The sequence below is a fragment of the Chlamydotis macqueenii genome, chromosome 2 (genome assembly GCF_036417535.1).
Source record: "Chlamydotis macqueenii isolate bChlMac1 chromosome 2, bChlMac1.mat, whole genome shotgun sequence".
Classification (NCBI taxonomy): Eukaryota; Metazoa; Chordata; class Aves; order Otidiformes; family Otididae; genus Chlamydotis; species Chlamydotis macqueenii.
The window spans coordinates 120,168,962-120,196,898 of NC_141557.1; the positions used below are offsets into that span (position 1 = coordinate 120,168,962).

General features: G+C 36.8%; 1 protein-coding gene across 1 annotated transcript in view; it reads left to right on the forward strand.

The window, feature by feature from the left end:
- SNTG1 (syntrophin gamma 1) overlaps positions 1–27,937 on the forward strand; it is a 355,089-nt gene that overhangs the window by 164,333 nt on the left and 162,819 nt on the right. Inside the window, exon 2 of the mRNA XM_086742308.1 lies at positions 20,963–21,017. Within this exon, the coding sequence (XP_086598434.1) occupies positions 20,991–21,017 (27 nt within the window). The 5' untranslated portion in view covers positions 20,963–20,990. The remainder of the gene's footprint in view (positions 1–20,962; positions 21,018–27,937) is intronic.

The following is a 27,937-nucleotide window of genomic DNA, read 5'->3' on the forward strand; positions in this document are numbered from 1 at the left end:
ATTCTACCATCCTGCTGAAACAATGTCCTCCTGCATAATCACCTTTTGTCCTGGTAGGACACCATGAGGGCCAACAGCTCCCTGGGGGCCAGGAGGACAGCAGGGCAGGGCCTGGCAGCCTATCCTGTCCCATTGCCCCAGCCAGGAGCATGGTGGCCAAGGGGCCACTGGGGCAGCCCAACCATCAGGCACCTGCCTGGGGATGGGGCTAGGCCAAGACTGGGCTAGGAGGTGGGATAGTCAGGTGTGGTCGGGCTGTGGGGAGCTGGAGACTGGCCTTGCTGTGGTGTCACTGTGGCAGGGAATGATGGCCCTTGTGGGCTGAAATGGGGACCTGGACAGAGTGGGGGTGAGGGGAGCACTGAAAGAGCTGAGCAGGGACAGTCAGGGCTGGCAGTGCTCTTGGGGCCATGACAATATTTTTATTGTCTGTGAAGATGAAATTCCTTAGAACTTTATTTATTTAAGCCTACCACATGGGAGAGTCATTTTATTTTTGTCTGTTTGAAAAGAAACACTTTTAAATTAAATGAATGGATTGAAGTTGATGTCTTGGCATGCTACAGCTGTCACTATGGTTATGCATATATATGACTGGAAAAGAAGATTTATATTTTTTTTTTCTAAAATTGAGTAAGGAAGGAGTACCTAACAGTTTACAGTTTCTTACAGGCAGCATAAAGAAAAATTCATTCTTTAAGAAAACTGTGTGCAATCATATATTGCTATGGGGTCTAGTTGGGTCCTAGTGTCCAGAATAAAATGAATTTGTCTGTTGAGTCTTTCCAGCTTGTGCTCTCTCCCTGTGCACCCACTCTGATAACGTGGAAAGAGGGGGATGTAGCCACAAGGAAAGAAATGACCTTGGTAGGACATGTGAGTGGTCTTCACGTCCTGTGCCTTGCTGTGGCCCACTGTCATCCCTCTTTAAATGCCTTCTTCCACCCCTTACTTTGCATATCCTCTGTTTTGAAATTGGGAGTCTGGAAAGGAGGTGATTGTTGGGGTGTTGCACAACCTGGTGTCGTGGTTTTGTTAGTGAAGGGGGGGCCTAAGGTGGTAGCTTCTGTAGGAAACTGCTAGAAGTTGCTCCCCTTTGTTCAGTGGACTCGGCCAGGCCTAGGGTGGACCTGCTGCTGGCCAAGGCCGAGCCGATTGGTAGCAGAATGTTCCGTGATAATGCCTCTGCGATAACGTCTTTAAGAATGGGAAAACAGAAAAAAAAAGAGAGAAGAGAAGATGTGAAGAAGCTGAGCGGGGGCAGAGGCGCAGAGGGGGAGGTGCAGGCCTCATGGGACTTGCAGGCCTCACCCTCTGGCCTCTCGCCAGGCAGCCGACTGGGCCCGACTAGGTCCAGCCCAGCTGCAAGAAGTGGAAAGGAGATGAGAAGTGAATAAGATTTAAAAATGATCCTGAGAGACATCTACCAGCCTGTTGTGAGGAATGGCTGCGGGTGCCAAGGTCAGTTCAGAAGGAGGGGGAGGAGTAATGTGGCTCCTGGCCAAGATTCCCCTGCAGCCTGTGGTGACGACCATGGTGGGGCAGGTTGTCCCCCTGCAGCCCATGGAGGTCCACGGAGGAGCAGAGATCCACTTGGAGCCCATGAAGGACCCCACATAGGGGGAGGTGGATGCCTGAAGGCAGCTGTGGCCCGTGGAGGGCCCGCTGGGACAGATGTTCTAGAGGGACTGCACCCGTGGAAGAGATGACCCACGCCGGAGCAGTTCCACGAAGGACTGTGGCCGGTGGGAGGGACCCCACGATGGAGCAGGGGAGGAATGTGAGGAGTTCTTCCCCCGACCATGAAGCAGCGGCGTGAAACAACGTATGATGAACTGACTGCAACCCCCATTCCTTCTTCCCCGCTGTGCCACTCGTGGGGGGAAGGTAGTAGAGATAATGTTAAGCTTGGGAAGAGGGAGGGGTGGATGGATGTTATCTTGTTCTCTGTCTCATTATCCTACTGTTTGTAATAATAAATGAATTGTTTTCCCCAAGTCGAGTCTGTTTTGCCCATAACGGTAACTTTAAGGATTTCTCCCTGTCCTTATCTCAAACCTTGAGCTGTTTTTCTTACATTTTCTCTCCCTGTTCTCTCGGAAGGTGGGGGGAGTGAGAGAGAGACTGCGTAGTCTGGTCCTGATCGGGGCTGAACTACGACACCTGGTATTGAGCTCTGGATCACCAGGTATTCTGCATCGTCTGTGTGCTGGGAAGAGCCAAATGAGGGCACAAAGCCTGTGGGTTTTGGCCATGTTCTCACCTCAAGTTTACTTTTAAAACCCAGCTGAATTAATGGATTTTTATTAATAAAATGTGAACTGAATCTGAACCAAATCCAGCTTAATTTTCTTTACTGATTCCCTTTTATCTACAACTGATAAAAGTGCATAGTTTATTGTTAATCTTAAATGAGCTATTTGACTGATAGTTGCAGAGCTGGTAACCTTTCGCTTTCGGTGGGGTCACTGTGAGTAAACATTAGGACACTGAAAGCAACAGTAACTTATCTGTGTTACTGTTTCTGATATGCATCAAAATGTGTTGCTCATTCTAATGTTATGTAGTGCGACTATTTGCTGAGATAAGTCTGCAGCTGCTTTTCACGACTTTTGACATTTGGATTTTGAGCTAAATGTTACATGCAGATAGGAGTTTCTATTTATTGATTTGGAATTTATTTAGTGAAGGAATAGTGGACAGAAAAAGGAAGATATTCTTCTATAGCATATTAACTGAGATTAGAGCTCTTCACTCACTGAACCCCACAGCAGAAACTGTGAAAATGTTTTAAATAACATATTAATTTCCATGTTAGACTGTATACATTGACCCTTTCCCTTAAGTTTTCTTTCCATAATCAGTTTTATTATCAAGAGAATCCTTCAGAAAACTCTGTGATGTTTCTTACTGGCTTTTGCAAAATGCTTTTAATATAAGAGCTATATATATATTTTTTTCAATTCGTATACCATATCTACCTTTAGGAGGCAGTTTCAGAGTCTCTGAATTGTCTTGCGGCACTTAAATTCAGCCCGGATTGCCAGGATAAGACACACTAAGTAGGCGCCTGCTGGATGTGACTGACATCGATTGTTCTTTTCACCTGAGGATCAGGAAGTGGCAGTGAGACCTTGTACTACTTATTGCTGTAGAACAGAAGTGTAGATCTGTAACATGCTGACATGTTTAACATTTCAGCAGCTTAAACCTTTTCTCTGGAATTCTAATTCTGCTTCAGCAGGCTAGTCCTGACATGGTTTCATGAAATGTAAAAGGAGAGGTGGTAGAGAAAAAAAAAGGAGGAGTGTTAGTCAGTGCTCTAATTTAATGGCCCTCTGAATTTTAATCTCAAAGTAGCACATGTCTCTAAGATGCTTTGTTCCATATCTTAGAACAGTATCTCTGAAGGTTCCTACCTGGCTGATTACAGACCACAGAGTACAGCGGGGGTGAAGCCTCACTTAACAAGCACAAGAGCAATTTCTCAAACCTGTTGCATCGTTTAAACCACCACCAGCTTACCGTGTCATTTGTCAGTGTAATAGTGAGGGACAGTTAGCTGCTAAGCATTACCAGGTTTATTATGTATTCTTTTCAAAGAAAGATTGTAGAAAATTTGGCAAAGTGCCTGAATTCAAATTAAGCTCATATAAGCTGATTGAACATTTATTTAAGCAATGTTATCATAGTAAAAAAAATATCTATGAGCAATAGGTTTCATCCTGGATACAGTTCATCTGTCGAATGAGCTGCGTATTGAGAAACATGTTCTTTTAATGACTTTACACAGCAAGCTCTGCAATGTATGCCATCTTGCAGTTTTTCTTCCTTTTCTGAAACAGAACTTTTCAGCATTTTATAGGGCGGTTTTCAAACTTCTTCCCACTGGTATTTGGTCAAACTCAGACTGCATCACTCTGTAAGCATATATATTTAATATGTTTAATTTTCTTTTCTTTCCTTAGGATATCAGAAATGCACTCAGCTATACTAATCCAGTGTCATTTTTTTTTCTGGTTTTGAACAACTTACTGATTTTGAGAGATGATTCTTGTATCTGGAAGATAAAAAGGAAGAAGAAAGAAATTAAAAATGCTTACCCAGCTCTTTGGGTATATTAGATTAAATTATCTACAATTGTCCAAAGATGATAAATGTGATACCTCATCTTCACAATTTGGAAATGAGAAAACTGACTTGAACTTAGAGCATTACAACAAATTGTTTCTGTCTGAGCTTTTGAATACTTGTGTACTGTGAGATATTTCTAATAAAGTAATCTAAGAATGGATGCTCTTAAACCTTATCAAGTACACAACATTCAGCTTTTTTTACATAACTTTCAGTCATAGGAATTTAAGTCATAGGAATTTGAGTTTAGGAGGAACTCCAGCAAAACCTGAAATGAAGACCTAATATAACTTATAAAAAGATAGAGTGAGATGTAAAATTTTAAAAAGAATAATAAGGATAATATTGACAGGTTTTGGACGTGGTAAGATGGCACAAGCAAAAAGATTAGAAATGAAAAAGATAAGTGAGTACCAATTTTATATATCTATTATTATTTGTTAGCTTCTTGGTATTCTTAGCTCTGTATAAATCAGTGCAATTCATGACTGCTTTTCAAAGGAACTTAAGATCAAACTTAATGTAGAAAATATTCAGTCACATGTAATATACAGATTGGAGTTTCAGTTTCATCATGGTCCAAATATCTTGGATGAAAAAATAATCAAAGTAGTATGTTTAGTTTTTGTTGTTCTTATTGTTTTTTTAATGGCCTCTGCTGAAAATGGAAGTAAAGGAAAGGAGAACATAAAATATATACCACATGATTAGCTTCACTGAAGCCCAAAGGAATTACAAAAGCCTGAAAACTACTGTGATCACTGCAAGTGATCTCACTGGCAGCAGTAGAGGCTGGTAAAGTATCCCAAGACCTGGAATTTTGGGGGATTTTTTTTGTTGTTGTTCAATTCACTTAAAGGATAAAAGAAGGAAACAAAGCAAATAAAAAAAAAAAAGGAAAGCATAAAATGTAGTTTCTAGATAACAGCTTTTAAGGCTGTTAAATGTTAGATTTTTGAAATATATTTTTTCTTCTATCAGTGGCGTTCAGGACTGAGTGACAGCTAAAGCAGTTACTCTAGTTTAATGGGGTCCAGGACCAACTGAGTAACAGCTAAAGTGGTTGGACTAGTCTATATTGCTTTAAAAGTGCTTTGTGCCATATTTATGGACTATGTTTTGTACTATGCAGCCTTGTAAATATGAAAACTCCCTCTATGAGACTTTCCAGTAATTGCTGTAATAGTGTATGTCTGGATTTTCACTTGATATTGCTCATGTGGACCATTTCAGATTCCTTAAGTTCCAAGTTTTTGTTGTTATTCTGCAAAGATGTCATCTGATATCTTTATATCATGCAGTGGTAACATTTGTTTTTTAATATGTTATCAGAATTTTAATTCAAGTATTACCATCAAGTTAAGAAGTCTTATTGACTCTATTACTTCTGGAAATTAGCTAATCCCAAAATAATTTTAGCATCATATTTTTTTTTACACATAGAGAGAAGAAAATTCAACTTCAGTCTGAGTAGATGTGAATGCTTAGTTCAGCAAGATATTTAAATCCATTTCTAACTTTAAATGTGAGTATTTCAAAGTGCTAGATTCACAAAGCTGTTTCTTGGCAAAGAAAGAAAAGAAGGAAGGAGGGAAGAAGGAATTAAAGAAGGAAAGAAAGGAAGAAACCTCTTTGCTAAATCCTTGCATTAAAAAATGAACAGAATGTAATAAAATGTTGTCCCTTTATCTGCTTCCTTAGATAATGTTGTGAAGCCTTGAAATATTCCATCAGATGTTAAGTTATGCTTAGAGAAAGATGTATTAATTTGTATTACTGTCGCTTCAATCTTTTAAGTATTGGTTTTGAGATCTTATTTTGATCTCATCACAGATTTATCTTAATGTCATTCTATCAATTACATAGAATTATCCTGGACTCTGAAAGTATAGATCACTCTTTTGAAAGCCATTAGACAGTTTTGAAAACCATTAGACAGTTTTGGAATATGAAACCATATGCTAAACAGCAGAAGGGACAGAGTTATGAATCCTATGTTGTCAATTACAGTGTAAAGGAGATTTCGAAGTGGAAGATCACAGCTCTGGAAAGACATATTAGGAAAATCCATATGTCCTGCTCACTCCTGCTTGTTTTACAACAGGCATTGCAGAAAATGTTACCCAGATTTCCGCTAAGCATTATATAGAGTTATAGGTCTCCAGTGATGAATATGAGAAAATGGGAACAAAAGCTACAGGTATGACCTGTTAAGTTCTTCCAAGTCTGAGATGTTTTTAACTCCAGTGTAAAGAACTAGGAATGGGCCTACACCATAGAGTTTTTCTGAAAATATCTAAATGAACAGATAGATTAAACTCTTACTGATTTTTTCAGTCTCAAAGTTTCTAAACAAGATAGTTGAGGTTTGTGGGACAAATGGAACAGTTGGTTACAAGTCTTCATTAAAAAGTAAAAGAGAAGAGTTTTACCATGTAAACCTTTTGAAAGTCCAAGTGGTCTGTGAATAACTACCCCATGTTCTTATTCTCTACGACCTCAATCCTAAGCCTCCATTAAAAGCACCAGAATTTATTTTTCTCTGAATACTGTGTTTTTGCCCAACCATGACTTACCTGGACTACTGCTGTGTGAAAATGGTGTTGGGTGAAGACATCTGGGGGAAACCACAGCTGCTTCTCCATGAAATGTAGAAAGTTGATCAGAAGCCATAGCAGGTCAGTCTTCTCGATGGAGTGGCGAGAGATAGGCACAGGCAGTGAAGGTGGTCTGATAAGCTTGATAGGGTAACGCATTTTTGCATTGGCTGTTGCAAGGTTGATATCTTGAGGGTTTACAGGGACAGAGGAATTCCTAGGGCAGCTGTGTGTTGTCAAATATACTGAATGTTTCAGACTTTGTGAAGACAGTTATCCCAATCCCTGCAAGGACTGGCATGATCAGTTTCATGATCCCATCACACTATACGGGGTTTGTTCTTGAAGTTTTGCAATAGTTGTAGGTACACTAAGATCAAGAAGGTAGTGCCTACTGTTTTCTCAAACATTATACTGCAGTTACAGCAGCAGATGGTTTGTCAATTGATTTTCTCTAAGAAAGGCTATTTTAAAAGTCAGAGGAGATAGTGGAAGACTGTATGAGTGCATACATTAAGGAAATTTATTTTTTATATTTTGAATTATTAACATGTCACCTCTAAAAAAATAAAATTTGGTAATGAAAGTTTTTTTCTCCCGTGTTTTTAACAGATGTGTTATCTTTCTTCTGTTTCTTTGGGCACCAGATTATAAGAATCCAAAAGAACTGTAAATAGAAACCTTTGTGGATGTTTACTTAGTCCTTACAATCTCTCCCAAATCATGCTTATGTTCAAGTGGTAGGTGACAAATTCTCATAGCAATACTTCTGGACTCTAACAATATTTTATAGGTTGACTGTTAATGATTGTTAAAACTGCTGCTATTTTTACAGGAGGAATGCAATAGTCAGGGAAAAAAAAAAAGAACACAAGCTTTCAACTGGTTTAAACAGAAAAAAAAACTTAAATATTTCTCATTGAGTGAACCATTTTCCTAAACAGAGGCTGATGGCTGTTAGAACCATGAAGAACAAGAACCTGGAAGCTGTGCTAGAGGTAATGTCAGCAGCTCACTAAAGAAATCTCAGTTTTCAAAGGAAAAGCATTTCCCAAAGTGTGAAACACTCTCTAATATCTTCTTTAGCATTCTACTTTTCACTTTCTTTTAAATCAGGCGCAGTCAATTATGCTTTGTGAAGAATTCTTTTCAAATATGATCAAGTGTCACAGACACAAGTCTTGAACAACACTTCTGAAGCTAGAACCATCACAAAGGATTCCGACTCAAATGTCAGTATTTATACTTCACAAATTGTTTTTTTTCTCATATAGTTTCAAGCTTAGATAAAACTACTTGATGCTAGGGTTTCCTAGACTAAATTGCACTTTGGCATCTTTATTAACTGGCAAAAGAATTTATGTTTTGGGGACTCTGGGCAGCAGACTCCTCGACATTAAGTTTCCAGACCTTCTGCTAAGCCATCATTTCACATTGTCCTGTATATGTCTCAGATTTAACTTATCTGCCGTTTACTCTCAGTGTGTCCTTGTAGCTTACCCTGATGGCATTGCTGTCACTTGCACTGAAAGTAAGAGGCCAGTCTTTTTCCCTGGGCTGTGTGGACTTCAACAGTTTCTAAAAATAGTCATGTATTTTGTTCTGCTGCATGATCTTAATTTAGCTGAGCTTCCTGCCTTAATCATTCCTTTGTGACAGATTTGCCAAATCCCAGATCCTCAAACATGCCGTACAGCCCCACAACACCCATATTAATTTCCTGCTTCAGTGTGTTGTGCTAACATTGACTTAGTTTCCTTTAATTCAGTGTGTCACTGGACTTCTGTACAGGGCTTCTTCTCTTTACATCTCTCTCTTTCACTTGGATATTTCAAAAATACTAAAGAATGCTTTTAAGCAATAGTGATTCAGGTGGTACCCAAAATTCTACTTAAGTAATTTGTTTTCAGTAGGCGTGTCGCAAGCAATGAACTTTGATAGTTCTGGTTATCTCATGAAAAGATTTTAAAATACAGCACAGCTACGATAACCATGTGACTGAAGATGTAAAGAAAGTATATCTTAATGTATCTCTGACCCTCTCTTATCAACATTACCACTTATAGTCAGTTTATCCCCAAGATTTACAGTTCTTGTCTTCAAGTTTAATGTTTATTTCCCAAGTATGCTGAGGGTTGAGGAGGGGGGAAAAAACCCCAACAAAATGTAAAGAATTTAAGTTATTTCATGTACCTAAAATACTTTTCCATCAGTTCACCAGTCATAGTTAGAATATTTAATACTGTTGACCAAAAAAAAACCCCAAAATTTATCTTGGTAGATATAGGTTAGATTAAGCTGATTTTTATATACGAACAGTTTTGAAAAATAGTATGTAATGGGGAAATGCAAATTATTTTTTTAAAAAAACATGTCTCCATTTTCCCCTCTTTCACATAATTTTCTTTCATTGCTCTTTCTCTTATCAGCAATCTCTTCCCCCTTGTCTCATGTTTTTCTCTGCCCTTTTTATGCTTTTTCCTTTTGCATGGGTCTTCTCAGTCTGGCACTGAGTTACATTTATTAACACATGTACTTTGTGGGTAGTTTGGAGAATTTTCTTTCCTACTGCCGTTACCTTGGGGTAAAAAAGTATGCTGAAAAAGAACCCTATATCTCCCTCTAGTTCCATATCCCCACAGGGTGAGGGGAAGGATTCTTTAAACAATAACCTTTCTACTCCCTGAAATAGATTTTAAAGTGAATAAAGGAATTGTGACCTGATCTCTGTCCTCTCCCCTACTCTCTTGACTGAGAGTCTTGGAAAGTAAAAAGGAAGAGCAAAACTCCTGCTTTGCTTTGGTGACTTCATCTGAAGTGGAGAAGTCCTTTCGTACTGCTTAGTGTCCCAATATAGATATACAACTGCTATACCTGTGAGTTTTGGAGACATCAAAGGCGTTTTTTAAGCTTGAGTCACATTTGATTTCAAGACATTTAAAGTCTTTCAGGTAAGTTGAAAGTTAGAAAATACATGAATTAAGCATAGCTCTGCAAACTTAAGCCATCATATTTTCATGTATACACTCATGTATATACTCAGTTTCAGTTACACAGTCATAATCTAAATTTTCCACTGGAACCCACTTCAAAAAAGTTAACATAAAAAGTAATCCATAATGAGGTGTCTTCTGGTACTCTCATGGGTAGGCTTGGAAGCTTTAGAGCTGACATTGCTTGATTTTATTATTCTGTGTGGTAAAACAGGTGTAATGCTACCATGCCTGTGGAATTTTGATGTCTGATTTGTGGTTACCATCTTCCTTGTGGTTACCATCTCCCTTGGTGGCAAGTGCTCTATGGTGGCTACAAACCTTCATTTTCACTCTTGTGAAGGTTGTCTCTTTCTTCTCCATCCCTCAACTTGCCCATGGACCAAAAGCTTCCCTAGTTTGGCATACCCTACTAACTCCTTTCTATTGATCTATTCAATTTCAGATTCCCTGCCACATTCTTCTCATTCTATTCCAGGTAACACTTTTTGAATGTGACTCATCTTCTTAGTCTGCTTGACTGTGCAGTTCAATTTTCATAATCTTCTCTGCCTACATTTATTGGCTCCTAATCTTTCTTTAGGACCATTCATGTATTACTTACACCATTTTATCTTAGTCCTTATTCCAGTCCTCACATCCCTGGGCATCTTGTCCCAATGTTTTCCGGTTCCTTAACTGCTATTACCAGTTTTGGTTAGGATTTTTTTTTTTTTTTTTCCCCCAAATGCAATTTAGTCTGTCGAATTTCCAGGTTCTGTTCCAGACACAGGAGTTGTAAAGCTTTTCAGAGCAAGAAGGCTTTTTGTTTTTCTGTACAAACCAATGTATTAGTCCTTAACATTATTTTCAGAAACAGGTAATCTTTTTTTTTTTTTGTCTAAATGATTGCAAAAAAAAAAAAAAGCATATATACTAGGAAGCTTGTAATAAAGAGTTTCAGTTGAAACAATTAAAATTTCTTAAAAGTGAATAAAGAGTTGGAGTATAAAAGACAATCATAGGAGTTACTGATATTAGCCCTACCCATATTATAATTAGTTAGCATAATGAGTGTGCCCAAATGTTTGTAAAGTTACAAGGAAAAATTTCTTATGATTTTCACTGGCTCTTGGTGAGCTCAAGAACACATTAAATAAAATCTAAACTAAGCAACAGTCAGTTACATAGAAAATGAGATAACCAAAATAAGTGAGGTGACTGATTAAATAAGGATGCACCTATAGCTGTCCACCCACGTCTGCCCTGCACAGGTATCATTGTGTGGCAGCTCAGTGCTCTGAACCAGCGCATTTTGCTACTAGCCAATGTTTGTCTGATTCAACCTCAATTTTTAAAAGTGGAGCAGGTTCTAGTTGGTGTTTCTTTTCAATTTACTGCTACTACTGTAGCCCTATGGCAGGCTTAACAACCTGCAGGAGAGGGCTGTATGGACGGCTGAGATGACCATTGCACCATCCCAGCTGCATCCAATCCTGTAGAGAAAGATATTCGGTGAAAGATGCTGCTCCCAGAGGGATATTTTCTGATTAGCTTTAAGTGTTTCTCACTGGCCACTTAACTTTGTTTATTTTAATTTTACAGTACTTTAAGTGCTGTGTTTTCCTATGTGGCATATTTTGCATATTTCAAGTTCTCTTTTTATACATTTTGACAATGTACTACTGCAGGAAAATTTGACAATAAATAAACTTGACTTGATGATATTATAACAGTACTGCTACAAATTCCTGCTTTCTGGATTCCAGAGGAGTTAAAGAGGCTTTTGCTGCAATCATATAAAAACTCAAGTGGAAGATCTAATTATGTTGATTAATTTCGAGCCAAGTTATTGGTGTTTGTTTTCTGTAAGTACTGAATTCTTCTATATAGAAGTATCTGCTCTGAAAAAAAAAAATAGATGTGGTGAAGAATATGCAAATCATAACTATAATATCTCTGATAGCTAGAATTTCCTTCTTCATGCAAAGTATTATTCCACCTTCCTTCACTAGCAACCATTTGAAATAGGTTACTTTTTTTTTCCTTCCTTAACCTGAGGAAAATTAATGTTTACTGGTAGTCTTTATAAGCAGATGAGGCAACACTGCAGCAGCAACTGCACTAAGCCTTGGGCACTCTCTGTGCTGTAACTATGCTGTCCCAGAGATGACAAAAAAAATGCATCGTTTTTAATGGTGACCACTGGAAGTATGCTTGTTGTCATAAGAATTCGTCTTAGATGAGAAGGTCACTGTTCCACTGGTAGTGGAAGCTAAGTTGCCATTCAGACTTCAGTCTAAAGCTGTAAAATGGTCACTTCATCACAATAATTTAAACATTGTTATCAATCAGTTTTTCAAATTATTCCTTGTTATTTTTTTTTTTGTGATTAACGTTGGTTATTTATGGAACATCTGTAAGCTCATACTTCAGAAATAGAAAAAAAAAAAAGCCTATAAAGAATATCAGCAACATTCAAGGATCAATGACCTGACACAGTAAACCACACAGTTTGTCTAAGCTGCAGTACAACACAGAGATGTCCAGTTTAAATAAGAAATCTGGGGTCTTCCTCCTATAATCTCCAATTTCTTGTTCTCTAGGGTTTCACCTATGTGATTCTGATACCAGAGTTTAGTCATTTAAGTTCAATGTCTTTAGCGAAGAGTGTTGATTTAGTGAAAGTAAGTATACCTGGTTTCTTCTGTTCTGCTGGCTTGCACTAACTTCTGTTGCCTTGCAGCTTCTCATGCTGCCTCTCTGCCCATCTTCTTTGCCCATCTTCCAGCCATATTCCCCCTTTTTATTCCTGATAGTCCAGTTTCCAAGTTATCAGTGAGAAAACTGATTAGCAGTTGCAAAAACAGTGACGATGGTAATTACTGAGTAGAAAGCAAACTCCAATTCAAATGTCAATATGAAAACAAACACTGAAAGCTAAATGATACGATTTTTCCCATTAGGCTGTTATAATTTTTGTACCATCTCCTGGAAAGGACTGATGAAGTCTAATGTCCTTCATTACTGCGTTAGAGACCCTATCCCAACCAGGTATCCAATTTTATCTGAACCAGTTAAGGGCTTCTGCTACAAATTCAGAACAAGACTTGTTTTTCACCTATGGATGTAAACGTCTTAAAACACTGCCAGTGCTCTATCTCAAACTAATTATGAATTTGTTACATTGTGATATATAACCTGGTAATTTCAAATATAATTGTCAATGTTTCAATTTTCTGAATGTAGAACTGGAATATTCTTTTTACTCTGTAAATAATTTCATTAAAAATTATAAAATACGATGAAACTGTTTTGACCTCACTCAACTAATTTCAATCTCATCAAAATAAGGAAGAGTCAAAATCAAATATTGTTTTGGTTATGAAGTTTCAAATGAAACTTGGAGGGTTTTTTTTTTTTGTCCTAGGGCAATTTAAAATGACTTGTTTTCAATGACATTAGTGAAAAGTCTGAATTTCTCTGAGATTAGATTTTCTCATTTCTTTCAGTTATGCTTGTTAGTTCAAGCTCTATCAAGACATGCTAGAGTTGTGATTCAAACTGTAGCATAGAGCAGAAATTGTGTCATGTCTGTCAAGAAATCGTAGTTTACATTTTCCTTGGTATATGGGAAACATTTCAGTCAATTATCAAAATGGAAATATACACTACTTTATACACCTGTAAACTGGTGTTTGATTCAATTGACATCTTCTGTACTATGTCTGATATCATGTGGCTTCTTCATTTTATCTGGTTTTAATTTTCATTATTTATTTTTTTTTTTTAAGCAGGATTTTTACAATATATTATCTGAGGGAGATACAGATTTTTCAGATTTCACTGTGAATTAGTATTTTTCCATTAAGACCTTCTACAGTTAATTTTGAATCTGAAACATGCATATATACAGGTATAAATACTTATAACACTTATTTATACTGTATCTGAAAATCTCAAATAAATGTGTAGTATTATACTATTTCCATTTACTGAAAGTCAAAGTATGCCACAGTAAAATTATCTTTTTTTTTTAAAGATATACCATGTTGTTGTACTTAGGAATTACAACACTTTTTGTCTTTCAAATGACATTATAATACTGTTTCATTTTGGAGAATTACAGGGAAAATCATTACTGGATTACACTGTCCACACTCATGTAATCATTAGCATGTAAAAATGTCCTTTTATGCTGAGTGGATACAAACATTTAAAGAATTTCTGAAAGGATGAGACCTTCTAAGTATTCTTAGAGTAGTTAGTGTAGTCTATTGTTTTTTCCCATATATTTTTTGCTAAATTTGTAAATGCTTTTATACATATATCCTGTAATACACATATCCAAAACACTACCCAAAGAACATGGCAGGCTAGAGTATCAACAGCAGTTAATGTAAACATTTTTTAAAGTTCATAGGGCTACATTTATCTACAGAAATGGAGTAAATAGTCCTGTTACCAGTGAGGAAATATAATTTGTGCTGGTATTGCATTCATGGCTTTTTAATCTGAATCTGAAATGGCAGAGCTAGGATTAGTGGGGATTTTGTAACTGAGTTTTGTGAAAACAGAATCCAGTTCCTAAAGAAATATTTAGCCCAAACTGTTTCACTCAGTCTGTTTTGCCACTGCCTTGTTATATAGGCTGCATACATTTGCTTAGTTTGTGGATATATAAAACTCAAAAATATTTGGTACACTTATTTCATTTTGTGGTCATACTGATTTTTTTCCCTTCCGCATTTGTGAATCAGTTTATCTCAGTTTACATCACCCTAACTTGTTTTGCTCACATAGGGAAATATTAGAAAATTTTATGATTAAACATATATAAATATAGTTATTGCCACATGATTCTGAAGTCTAGTTTTTCTGGACCTCGAAGTGGGCTACATGTATGCTTTATTATACTAGCTGTTGAATAAAAGTGCTAAGTTCTGGGTGACGCAAAGACAAAACTCCTATTAAACGGTGACCTTGTCATTAAGTGTTATCTTACCTGCTTGTTAATTTGAAAAAACATACTCAGTATTTGAAGAAGTGGAAGGATTCCTATCTTTAGCTTACTTTAGTATCCAAGCAATTCCTCTTGCAAATTAAAATCTCCTGAATGTTTATAACCATTAATTTATTTGTTTATCTATTTTAGGGATTTTTTTCCTTTTTTTTTTTTTTAACTTAAGTTAAATGAAAAGATGTAGTATGATGTGGAAATTCTCACTCCAAACTATTAGCATTAGGTGTAATGTCAGAGGCATGAAATTTATATTTGCCTGGAAAATAATTGTCTTGGCAGGGGAATGCCAGTATCTCTTTTATAACAAAATTCTATGTTGAGAGAGAATGCAGGGAAAAAACAGAATGCAGTGCCTAGTAGTCACAGAAGAGCTTCTGTTCACCTTTGATACAAGGCACTGTTATTTAGGCAAAACTGAGAAATCATATAAATCGTGAAACAGTTCTGCCTCCAGAGCAGTTAAGAATAAGGAGATGTTTAGTCCCTGCTTGGGCTCTGGCATCTGCGCTCCCTCTCTTTGTAATTGAGAACACAATTATATTCAGACACTTCTAGTGAATCACCAAAAGGTAACATTGGAAAAGTGAGAGATCACGCAGAGGTGTTTTTTTTTCTAGCAATGTTCTAGGCTTTAACCCAAAGCCAGGCTTTCCTATTCCAGTTTGCCACAGAGCATTTCGCATAAACATATGCAGTGGCAGCTCATTGGCATTTAACCTCACCGTCTTCCGATAATTCTCCTGTAATACTGCTGCTTCCATCTGAAAGATTGTGTTGCATTGTGTTTTTTTTTTATTTTACCATTTCCAACACTTTGCTTTTGCCAAGGCCAAACAGACTGGGCTACTCGTTAAGTCATTTTCTGGATGTTTGTTCTGGGGAGGACTAGATAATTGTTAGTCCAAACAGTGCTGGATAAACAAACAGGAGCCCAAGATGCGTTCAGTATTCAGTTAATACTGCCTTGTGGCTCACTGATTCTTGAAAAAACCTGGTGCTTATACAGTGAATCCTTAATTGAGCTTGCTGATTAGAAATGCTTGCAACTAAAATAATAAATTATGACTGGCAGGTAAATACCATTCTTGTTTTAATCAAGGTAAAATGAATTAAACGTTAAAAACCTTGTTAACTACTAATTGCCAGCTTGAATTTTTTTCAAGCATGAGCTTTGCTAAGAGCTGGACATTTTGTTAAAAGGCTTTGTCAGGTGATTATTTTCCTCACTGCCGAAGAAGTGCACAGCTTTGCTGAGTTCAAAGTTCATGCCAGTCCTACATGCAGATCAGGGGCCTCCAACTTTATGCACATCTTTCAACTTAAATTAATTTGTTAAAGCTGTAATTCTGTGCAAGGGATATATGGATCCCCCTTCATGTATTGAATGTTCTGAGGGAAGTATGAGGCGGTGTTTGGATCTAGAGACCCTCTGTTCCCAGCTCACTTGAGAAATTTTTCACCAGTTGAGTCCAATATATCCGATTGTAAATTATTAAAACTCTTTATGTTTACTGAACATAAGTAACTCAGTGTTCAAACAAAATATAATTCACATGTGCTGGAAAACTGATTAGGATTTTATTAATCTATAGTTACTAAACTAGTCCTTTGATTTACTGTGCTGTCTGCATGCCTCTGACCACTCTTCCAGTGCTAAACACCTTGTGGCAAGCTGGATGGAATGAAGATGCCTTCATGGAATTTGCATTTAAAGTAATGTCTCTTTTTCCCCCAAATATTTTTATTTTCCTTAAAGCACAAAGGACCAGCTATACTACATGTAAGGATAATTTCTAAGCCTTTTTCCTTATTTACAATACAGATGGTTTTTTTTTTTTTTAATTATTGCTAAAAAAAAAAAAGCCCCTGCAGAGTTACAAATGTGTATGTTTTGTTTGTTTCATTTCCTAACACACACAAAAATGAAAGTTATTATTTCCTTCAGACATCTCCAAAACAAAAAAGATGTTGGTAAGAATGGAGACAGAAGAAAGACTTGAAAAGGGAAACATAACAGTTTAGTAGGGAAATACTACCACAGTTAGTTGCAGATCTGATATTTGTGCCTTTGAAACATGGGTTTAGTCTGTTTCCCAGTTAGTGATTCACACAGTTCTCATACAATAGGAGTTTCTTGTGACTTATCTCCAGCAAGTAAGAAGTATATAAGCTGCAGTGATATCTTACGCTAAATTAAATTGCATTTGATAATCCATCATTTCTCCATGAACTTGTTATTTGTGCCTACAATATTGTATTCTTAATTTGCTCCAGTAACCTTGAGAATGAAGTGTTTCCTACTCTTGCTTCAATAGTACGTTATTTGGCTTGTGGTATTCCTAACACTTTACAAAATGTCTCTTATTACTATTGTGTGCACATGAATTTTTTTCTTTGTTTGCTATCTTAATTTATTAAGTACACTGGAGTATTCTGTCATGGAAGTACTTTGTGAAATTACTTCTATTATACCACCGGAATATGACCTGATTTATTATAAGGAGATCTAAGCATAGCTGCAGTGCTGAGTGCATTATCCTAAATGAGGCTTCATCTCTGAGGGCTGCCCTAGACTTCAACTTTACCGTGATGTTTTAGCCATTGATTTCCCTTTAGAACGCAAATGCAGTAATAATGCTGCTCAGTAAATGTTTCTTCAGTATTGAATAACTGCTTGTTCTGTCAAGGGGGTGTCAAATTCTGTTCCCAACCTGTCTGTCATGCATTACTTCCTTTACATCTATCAGCAGAGATGAGCTAAATTAGTTTGGTAACTCATTTTTGGAGGAAGTGCAGATAGCAAACCAAGTCGGAAGGAAGGAAAGGAACTTTTCAGAGCTTGCTTGTTTACATATCTTTGACTGCAGTGGTTCCCAGCCCTTTCAGAGGAAACCTCACTGCTGTTGCAGCCATTCTTTCTCTTGGAGTAATGAACGCTGCTCATGCCCTTTGCTCCTTCTCTGTCCTGACGCTGTTGCTGTGTCCTCTGGATCTCCTCCTTTCAAAGCCACAAACAGCTCCTTTCTCACCTTCTGCAGCACAATTTGTCCTAAAGCAACCTAAGAGTCGGAGGGACAAAAAAAAAAAAAAAAATCAAATACTGAGGTTGAAGGGGACTGCGGGCTGGTAAACAGTGGGATGTGTAGGTGAGAGTGAAGGAAGCTCCTAGGAGAGCTGGAAAGGTGCTCAGGTGAAAGTGGCTGTGATTAGGACATAAGGAGATTGCAGAGGTTAGCCAGAGGCTGATCGGGGATATCTGTCAGCAGTAGGTTTCACAGTTTATCATTTTACAATTGCTTTATTTTTACAATTACTTGGGTTTATGTTTTCTACCTTTTTTCATGCATTAGAGGAGGAGACAATTACTAATCATTGGGGCACATTACCAGCATAAGATAATAAAATTTCTGCATGATGCATGATATGTATTCCTGTAATTTAATCATCTAGAGTGTATATTTGGTGTGTAAATGCTGGAAACAATGATATTTCTGAGCTGATTTATGAGGTACTGCACTTTGTAATCAAATCTTCTATGTGCTGTTTCTAAAATATTGAGTGTTATGAAATTACTGATAGAAAAAGGAACATTGATAATGGGCTTCAATTCTCTGTGTGCAGCTGCAGACAAGAACTGGTAGGAAATAGAGGGATAAAGAAGCAGTGACAGCTATATTGCAAAGATTAGTAACTGAGTTGTTGAATGCTTGAGAAACAGCTACACTCATTGCAATGAGTATGATTTTGTGTTGAGAATTAGGTTCCAGGTTTACATTTTAGACAGCATTTTAATAGTAAAAGCTCTTGTCACAGATCATGAAAAACTGCCTCTAATCAGCTTTCCCAGAGGAAACTCCATATGTAACCTTTCTGTGGGAGCCAGAGAAGTTATTTCAGGAGATGGATGTCAGGAGAGCATTTTATTTTACATATTTGTTATTTAGCACATTGGGGGAAAAAAAAAGAAGTATCACCAAGGTGATTGACAGGTAGATTCATCAAATATCAATGGGTAGTGGAAGACAATACTTACAGTTTGAGAACTGTCTCTCTGAAGGCCAATGGCTCTGCCATGACAACCTTCAAGACATAGGACAGAGAACTATGGCTCCTGCTTTTCAGAAAGAATTTTAAGCGTACTAGATTTAATAACAGTGGTGTTTAAAATGTTGGGTTTTTTTAAAAAAGGTTTTTTTAAAAAAAGGTTTAAAGGCTTTTTCAATAAAGAATTTGGTATTCATGTGCAGCTTCATACTTCTAAGATTGCTGCATTACTATCTGATTAGATTAGAAGTTATTTTAGGTCATGAACTGTATATACAGTCAGCTATGATGCTGTGAAGCCTAGTTGTTCTTCTGTGTGGTAATACAAATATTTCTGAAATAAGTAAATAAATATATAATACATAAAAACAACAACAAGAAGAAAATAGAGTAATACTGTCATTTGTGGAAATGACATGGATTAGGTAGGCTTTAGATCAAAGAGTACCTAAAAAAGAACCAAAGAGGAATTGTCATTGACTGTGGAACCAAAGTTGCCGAAACCCAAACTTTGCAGAACTTTTGTTAATAAGACAGAACATAATGTAAGTGAATACACTTTTGACTACAGTAGGAATTACTAAGCTGATATAATCAGGGCCCAGGAAAGGAGAACACTATGCAGTATTTCAGTTTATATTTTAAAGATACATATGTTTATAGTTCCAGAAGGCTAAAAAGTCCTCAGAATACATTGCTAAGCTGAATAAAGCTTCAGCTTACTCAGCACCTGGAAAGAGAGTTCATAAAAATTACAAGGAAACATACTTCATTGCACCATCACTGTCTCACCAGAGAGAAAAGTCTTCAGGATTGTAATAGTGACCTTGTTTTTTATGAGCACTTTGAGAGCAGAATTACAGATATAGTTCTTTATTGGATCTTGGTGCACTTGTAAAACTAGTAAGGAAGGAATGATGATGGGTCCCTTTTACATTCCTGCATTGTAACCTAGCCAACCTAGGCTCGCTCTGCTAGAAATTAGTCCAGAGCACAGACTGTGAACCAGGCAGAGCTCAGTAAATACAGAGCATTAACCTCATATGTGTGCGTGTGCTTGGGTTTAATAAAACTGCATCCTGGGCAGCAAAACAAATTAAGAGATTAAGAGGTTTTATTATTATTATTAGGACTTGGATTTTTGTATTGAATGAGGTATAGGTTTTAAATTTTATTTTCAACTTAATCTAATGGGGTAAATTTTGTGTTGGAACCTTGTAATATTATATTTATACGAATAATGGTAAGTACATAATTAGTTCAGGATAGTAATAAAATGCTTGATGTAGAGGATTTTGTTACAAGTTTCATTTCTCCAGCCGTTGAATGAAATGACTGTTTTGTCCAGGAAGTGTTTTCTGGAAATGTTACTGGCTGATGCATGAGTATTTCTATTGCAGAACTAGCAGCAGGACACTGTTACTGTCCTTTGATAACAGCCTGTTCCGGTGGCTTTATCTTATAAATAAATGAATGCATAATTGTACATTGGAATAAATATACTTTAGGTAAAGGCCAGGCAGAGTAATAATCACAGGATTTGGTGTGACATTTTGCCAGTACTTACACATGTTCCTGACTTCTCTAACATTTGTTTTTTTCAACTCGTAAATATTTCTGCAAAGTAAGCACACTATTAAATGACACTGGCTTCCTTGGAGAGATTATATATGTTAATAAAATGTGAGACAAAAGGTATTGACGCATGATGTTTTTTAATTAGGGGAGAAAAGAAAAAAAAAACAGTCTTTCAGGAGAGAGGGCATTCTGAGGAGCAACACTAATTGTCTCCATCTGAAGTGTTACTTTCCGGTGCACTCTTACTTTTGACAAAAAACAAAACAAAACAACACAAAAAAGCAACCAACGCTCCCCCCCGCAAACGACCAAAACCCCTCACACTTGCAATAAGAAAAGTAAGTTTCAATGCCCCATGAAAGGAAGGAGCTTGTGGGAACATAAGCATTCCTTTGATTTTATTCAATGAAACTGGGTTGTGTACTTTATAAGAACAAAGAACAACTTATAACACCTTACACTTCCTAATCCTATTGCAACTTTGGTCATTTCTCTTTTTAAACAACGACTATGACTAGACCTTATAAAGAGCAGTGCAGTTGCTCAGATCAGACAGGTAACTTATGTTTTGCAGTATCTTTTTTATTCTAATGAAATCTTTCTCTCCATTTTAGACAAATATCACTTGCTGTGTCATAGCACATGGATTTCAGGACCACCTGTGAGGAGGTAAGATCAGATATTTTTCTTTTCAAACAATAGTAGAATCAAAATCAATGAACTTTTAATCCTTTTCATATGCAAAATCCTTTTTTTACTCTTTTTTTTTTTCGGAAATGAGAGGAATTATATAATCAGATATAAGTTATTCAGCTCATTGCTTTATGGTGGCAGACAAACTTTGTAGTAGAAGATGAAAGAATTTGCCCGTTTGGCTTCATCACTAGCCCTCACCTCCATCCATTCCAATTTACCTCTTTAGGCACAATGTAGGTGCAGGTAGCTATGTTTTGTGTGAGCTTTGCTTTTAGTGAAGTGTTTGTATCTGAAAGCCTGTACATGAAGAAAAATATATGGAGCCAGAAGTCTGTCTAGTGCTGTTCAGTAAAATCAAGGGAGAAATGTTAGGAGTATGGGGAGGGAGGGGAAGCTGTGAAGTTGACCAAAATTAAAAGCAATTCCATTCAGATTTGATGAGATTAGAGTACTTTCATTTAAAATAGATATTGTTTCATAATGTCAACACAAAGTACTTCAGTCCCCTTCCACTACAGATGGGGGAAGTGCTTTGCTTTCTGTGTTCATACTATCTTAAAGACAGTAAATGAGATGGATTGGATTTGTAGATGTTAAAAGGGGCATCACATTTACTCAGTGGTTGTGTATGAATGGTTTTAATGTGTTTTCACAATGTTAACAATTGAGACACAGTGAGAACTGTTTACAACAAGTTACACAGTGATGTCAATGCATTATTGTGATTTAAAAGTCGTGACAATTACCTGTACGCTGAGAATCACAAACAATGTTTAGGAAGTTATGACTGAGAAAATTGGCCATATCTTTAAGTGTGACTATGATTCCATGACAAAATAGAAGTGGAGGGATGGGAACAGCACTGGAACCAAGAACTAACTGCAGCTAAAACCAATTTTGACCTGAGAATCAATTTATATAAATTAGGAGGGAAGAGAAAATAAGCAGGCTAAAGAACATTAAATCATGCCAGTATTCTGAAAGAAGTAGTAGGGTCAAAAACTAATATTAAAGTAAAACTTGCATTTGGGAAAAGATACTGTGATTATTGTCCAGGATGCTATGTAACAGGCTTAACGTCAGAAGCTATGTAACAAGCTTAACGTCAGAAGATCTGTGCCCAGTCTAAATTCAGTAATATAGTATATCCCAGATTATTCAACTGGGAAAAAAAAAAGCATTCTTGTTAGTTTTCAGGTTTGTTTTTTTGGTTTGTTTGGGTTTTTTTTTTTCATTTTAAAATATCTTTTTGAATTGAAAAAACTTATTGAGCGAAGGAGGCAGATACATATTATTTTCACTGAATTTGTATTTTATTATTTAAACTATATGCTAGTATAGATTATTTAGTGGCAATTAACTTCACTCTGTGCCCAGAAGTGGTAACAAGAGCAGCCACAGAAAGATGTCCTGCTATATGAGTCCTGTCAGCCTTTACAGTGCAAGTATATTGACAGCTCTGTTTCATTATGTATCTACTTCTAATGGGGGCATTGATATCAAATTTAGCTCTTTAAAAATCAGCTGCTTTGTTGGAGCTTTCATGATAGACACAGGAAGGAAAGGACAACTCCTCCCGTCCTAGAAAAGCTCCATAATCTGGAGACTCGAAAGAAGCTCCTTTAGCTTTTAGATTAATAAAATAAACTGGAGTTGAATCCACCTCATTTAATCTGCTTTGTCTAAAATGAGCTTTGTGCCATAGAATCAGTGGTGTCACTTCTGAGAAATTCTGAAAACTATGATCTACATTTTCCCTCCCAAGCCAATCAAAGTTAATAAAATATAGACTTTCAACCTACTTTCATCAAATGCCTACGTCTAAATAAATAATCAGTATCCTTATGCTTACACGTAGTATAATTTTTAACTAAAACCTCAGCACTATCATTGTAAGCCATCATCTACTTTGTATTTTGTTCAAAGGAAAATATATTGAGCTGGATCTGAAAGCCCAAGAGAGTGGAGGTTGCTGCAGCTCCATGCCCCAACCATTAGAAAGTATGAAGGTGTATCCCCAGTAGGCATATGCACACTGAGTACACATATACAGTACAGATATCCATATATATGGATATGTACATGACTAGCCACACAGATCACGTACAGACACACAGAGCAGTCGCACAGACACAGACAACACTGACAGCCTCTTCCTGCTCCCCTCTCTGGCTGAGCAGGATGGAGGTCCGCAAGTGGGAATGTATGTATGTGTATGTATGGTGCAGATTCCTCCATCTGCTCAGCGACTGCCCCTGGATCCTAATCTTCCCAGTTGCTGGCAGCTGGCCATACAAGCCCTTAAGACCTCAGCCTCTCTCCGGCTTCTTTACAGACAGATACACACTCACAGATTCCCTTACTCAGGAAAAGAGTTAGAAAGGGATTTAATGAGAGGGTAGGACAGACTGTGCTGATCAGGCTCAAGGCATGTTCAGACAAGCACACTGACAAAAAAAAAAAAACTATTTACATATGACCAACCCCTTTTTATCACCTTAACTCTCTATTTTCCCCTACTTATTCCTCCTCAAATTACTGAAACCATTCCCTTCCCCTGCCTTTGGTTTCTCCTTTAGACATCTTGTAATAGGTTCTGTGGAATCCAAAACTGTGTCATGTAATATGTCCCACACCCCTAGGGATTGACCCTCACTTAGTCCAAAAGCTACTCTGGCATTGTTTTATCTTGATGGGTTTCACACGTAGACCCTGGGGCTGAGGTTGTCAGCCCTAGCAGGGGACCAGACTGGGTGTCCCTTCCTCTGAGTCCTTAATTTGGGTTCCTGCCTTCCATTATGCTTCTATGATACTCTGGGCTTGTGGTGATGGGCCTTCAGCAGGCTGATATCCCCTTTGATGGAACTGGCTGTTATTTGGACTCCCCCCATCTGCTGTAGTCTGTCTATACTCGGTGTGTGTGCAGACAAGATTTTACCTTGTATGGTAACAGTTGAGTTTTTTATCTACTTCTTGGCTTCCAGAAGGGTTCATTTTTTTGTTTCTCCACCAATGTGGACACTGTCCTTTGAATTGCACCATCCAAGTATTAAGTAATTGCTTAGCATGAGTAATTGTTCATAATTGTTCACTTGAGTTCCGTATGATGTGTAATCATCCATTCTGTCAAGTATTTAAATTCCCAATATAAACCTATTGCCTTTAATGTAGTTTCCTTAATACTTTTAAATTTTCCAGGCTTGTCAGCAAACCCTAATCTAGTACTTGAGCTTCTTATGAAAGTGACAATAGCAACTAAAGAAAATACCATTGTGGCACTACCTTCTTAACTAACTTGTGGTTCTATTCCATTAGCATATCTTCAGCAATTTTAGTCACTTCAATCCACAGAAATTTTGGTATTTTTTTAATTTCTTTTAACTCTTGACATTAAACATAAAGTAGTTGTAAACTTTGTTCCATGTACTTTTGTTTAATTGGTTATCTAGTCAGAACATTTACAGCTTCCAACTTTCTTTCCCCTCTATTTCCTGTTGTATCAAGTTCTCAATATTACTGTGTATCTTGGAAAAATAATCTCTGGACTTCTATGCCAAAATAGTTACTAGACAGTTTTTGATAATGGCAATAAAAACTACCATGAGGCATTTTGACTATTTGATCTTCCTTTTCTTCCTCTCTGTCTCCTTTCTTCTTAATATCTCGTCACCCTTCTTTACCAATTGTCCAGGGCTGTAACCACTACCACTGTAGAAGAATGGAGATCACTCTCCCAAAATGATGAGTGGGGCTCAGACTCTCATCGGTACTTCTATCCCCATCCTTGGTAATGGCAGTAAATGGTTTGAACTGAGTTCCAGTTGACATAAAACCAAAATATTCCACATAGATGAACTGAGGCTAAAGCATATTTTTCATAGTGTCCGCAACATTTTTTATTTTCTTTTTTAGTTAAACTACTCTGCTGCTCTAGTGCATTGGATGCTTCTGAGGAAATCTTAGTTCTTTCATAGTACCGGTGTTTTCCTGTATCTCTTATTTTTTTCTAGTGTCACCTAGTGAGATTTAGTTTGAGATTTGGACACTGAAATGATCTTATGTACTTGTAGGTACCTGCACATGCACTTTGTGCCTAAGTTCCTGCTGCAGATCTGAACAGTACAGTCACTGGAGCCCAGTGAGTAATTCAGTTCCCCCAAAACCTGCTGATCAACTGAATTACTCTCTGTGCTTTATTGCCTATAATGAGCAGTTCTCCATTGATTATAATGAGAGCTTAGACACTTATATGTAGACAGATACGGTTTGGTGTCAATCTCAAGATGATTCCTACGATCTTAATGATTATTTTCTTCCCTAAGCATCTTCTCTGTAGACTGTGCTGCCTTTCAAGAAATCTTACAGTGATTTTATTCTGCAAGAAAATACATTTTGTGCTGGAAATTCAAATGGCAGTACAAAAAATTGAGATCTTACACATACACATATTTTTTCTAAGTGAAGCTACCTGATATCTGATGATGGGAAAGTTATAGTTAATTTTTTCTTGTGTCTTGTCTGCTTTCTAGTTGTGGGAGATTTTCCGTTGTTTCATATTTAATTATTCTGAATCCCATGCTCCTTTCACTGTTAAGCAAATGTATCTATTGTACTGGTTCATGTTCTTATTCAACAATTTCCAAGCTGTAAGACTATCCAGCTCCTCTTTCAGCCTTTATCCTGAGCCTTCTGAACTTTACAAGAGCCTAAGTTATAGAGTCACTGGGTTCTTTAAACACTCTCCTGTACTCACTTGACCTTATTCTATGTTCTGAAAACTGTCTCTTGGAAGATAGCCTCAGTCTGTGACATAATACTGTCCTCTGCATTGAGAGAACCCTTCTGATGAAATTGAAGACTTGGGATTTTTATAATGAAGATTTTCCCTTGAGATACTTTTTTTTTTTGTAAATTTGACGTTTTCCATTTACTTTATGAACAAGCAATATGAGAAGCTTTCTAAGTTTTCTAACTTTTGAAATCGCATTATTTACTTCTGTTAGCTTCGCTTTTTTCTTTTCCTAACACACCTTCAAACTTATTTAAATTAGTAAATATCCCATTAATTTTCACTTTTATAATCGAGTGATCTGTTTTTGCAGTACTGTCCATTGTTTCTTTGAAGGATTGTTTTGAATTGGTAAACTGTTTGTTTGATCTCTGCTTTATGAATCCTGTGAATATTCTTGTAGAGGTCTCAAATTTTGTAATTTGATACATTCTGTTGTTCACAGGTCTTGACCTCTATTTCAACATCCGTCTTGTTGGAGTTTTTTTCTTTGCCTGCCACAGAATATGTTCTAGTTTTTAAGTGGTATTTTGACTTCCTCGTGACTTTCTTTCCTAAATCTTGTTATTATTACTTATTATCTTATTACTATTGTGAACTGTTTCTAGTAATCTTTATTACCTTTCCCAATTTACACAGTTCAGCCTAAGCTGATTATTTCCTTTGTTTATATGTGCTATCAAATGGAAATGTTGGGATTTCAGATTTGTAATACCTTAGGTTTGTGATTTTTTTTTCTTAACTTCAGCTCATAATTTAATCTCAATAAATCAGTTTCCCAAGATGGAAAATGACTGGCAGCTTGCAATGCCTGTGAGAATGTCATGTAATAGGTGAATTAAATTTGAAGAAACATGAACGTTCTCATGATAACCTTCAATTTCATGTTATCTTATCTTGTGGCCTCAGTTGTAGTGATATAATCTAGTGTCAGTAAGCTTGTTGGCAATTCAGACGTCAAATCTTGTTTGCTTATAGTGTCAGAAAATTATTTTTTTTGCTTGAAAAAAGTACCTTAGTCAAGTAAGAAGCTCATATATATTTTTTTTCATATATATCTATATAAATACATATACATTTTCCAAATGTCTAATTTACATATTGGATTAATAAGACTGTATGAAACAAAGAAATTCTCTGTAAGACTTTATTCTTTTGAGAAAATCACTTATGGATAATGCCATAGCCAAATACTCAGACCTGGCAAATAAAAAGAAGATTAAGTCCAAAGTCAACGTTTTCCTGCATATTTTTCAGATTTGAGTGAAAAATTCACTTGCAGCATTGGAAAATATTGGTACCTTATACAGCAGGCTCCAAATGACAAGCTGAACACATCCCTGTGTTATCTGGTCTACATTCAAATTTTTGACAGTATAAGAGCTTTTCACTTACTCTAGCAACACCCCCACAGAATGAGTAGCTGGCCCTTTTAAGAAACATCCTTTATGTAGTTCTGACACTTATTCCTGTCTCTTGAGTTCATTGCCATTGCTGCCTTGTACTTCTGGTTCAAATTCCTTTTTTATTATTATACTTGGGATTATAAAGCAGTGACAGGCATATCTCCAAGCGCTCAGAGGTCAACTTCAGTTCAGATAAGCATCCAAAAACGTAGATAATTATCTGAGGTGAACTGCCTACATATTTAAGGCAGTTTCTGCAACCTATTCTCCTTACTGGTATCGGATTGTTGATGGTAAAATTGGAAATTTTTATTGGTAAAATTAAGACATACCAACCAAAGCAGGAACTAAAAATCCAAGCCACCTTGCACAGAAAATGTGTTGAGATTTTTTTTTTTCTCTTCCTTTCTTCCATTAGCTCCTGAACTAAACTATTCTGGGATATCTGTTGAAGTCTTCCTACTGTTGTGAAACTAGAAGAAGCAAAGCTATCCAAATTGTTTTACTACCATAAGGGAAAAGTAATAGATAAAACAGCATAAACAAAAAGATATAGTCATCTCTTGAAAACTAATAAAGGGCATTTAAAATTGTCTGAAATACTGAATGAGTCTCCTTCAGAACAAAACATAGAAAAAGTTTTAGGTGTTTTTTCTTATCATAAATGACAAGGAAAACAAAAAAAAATAGGGAAAATG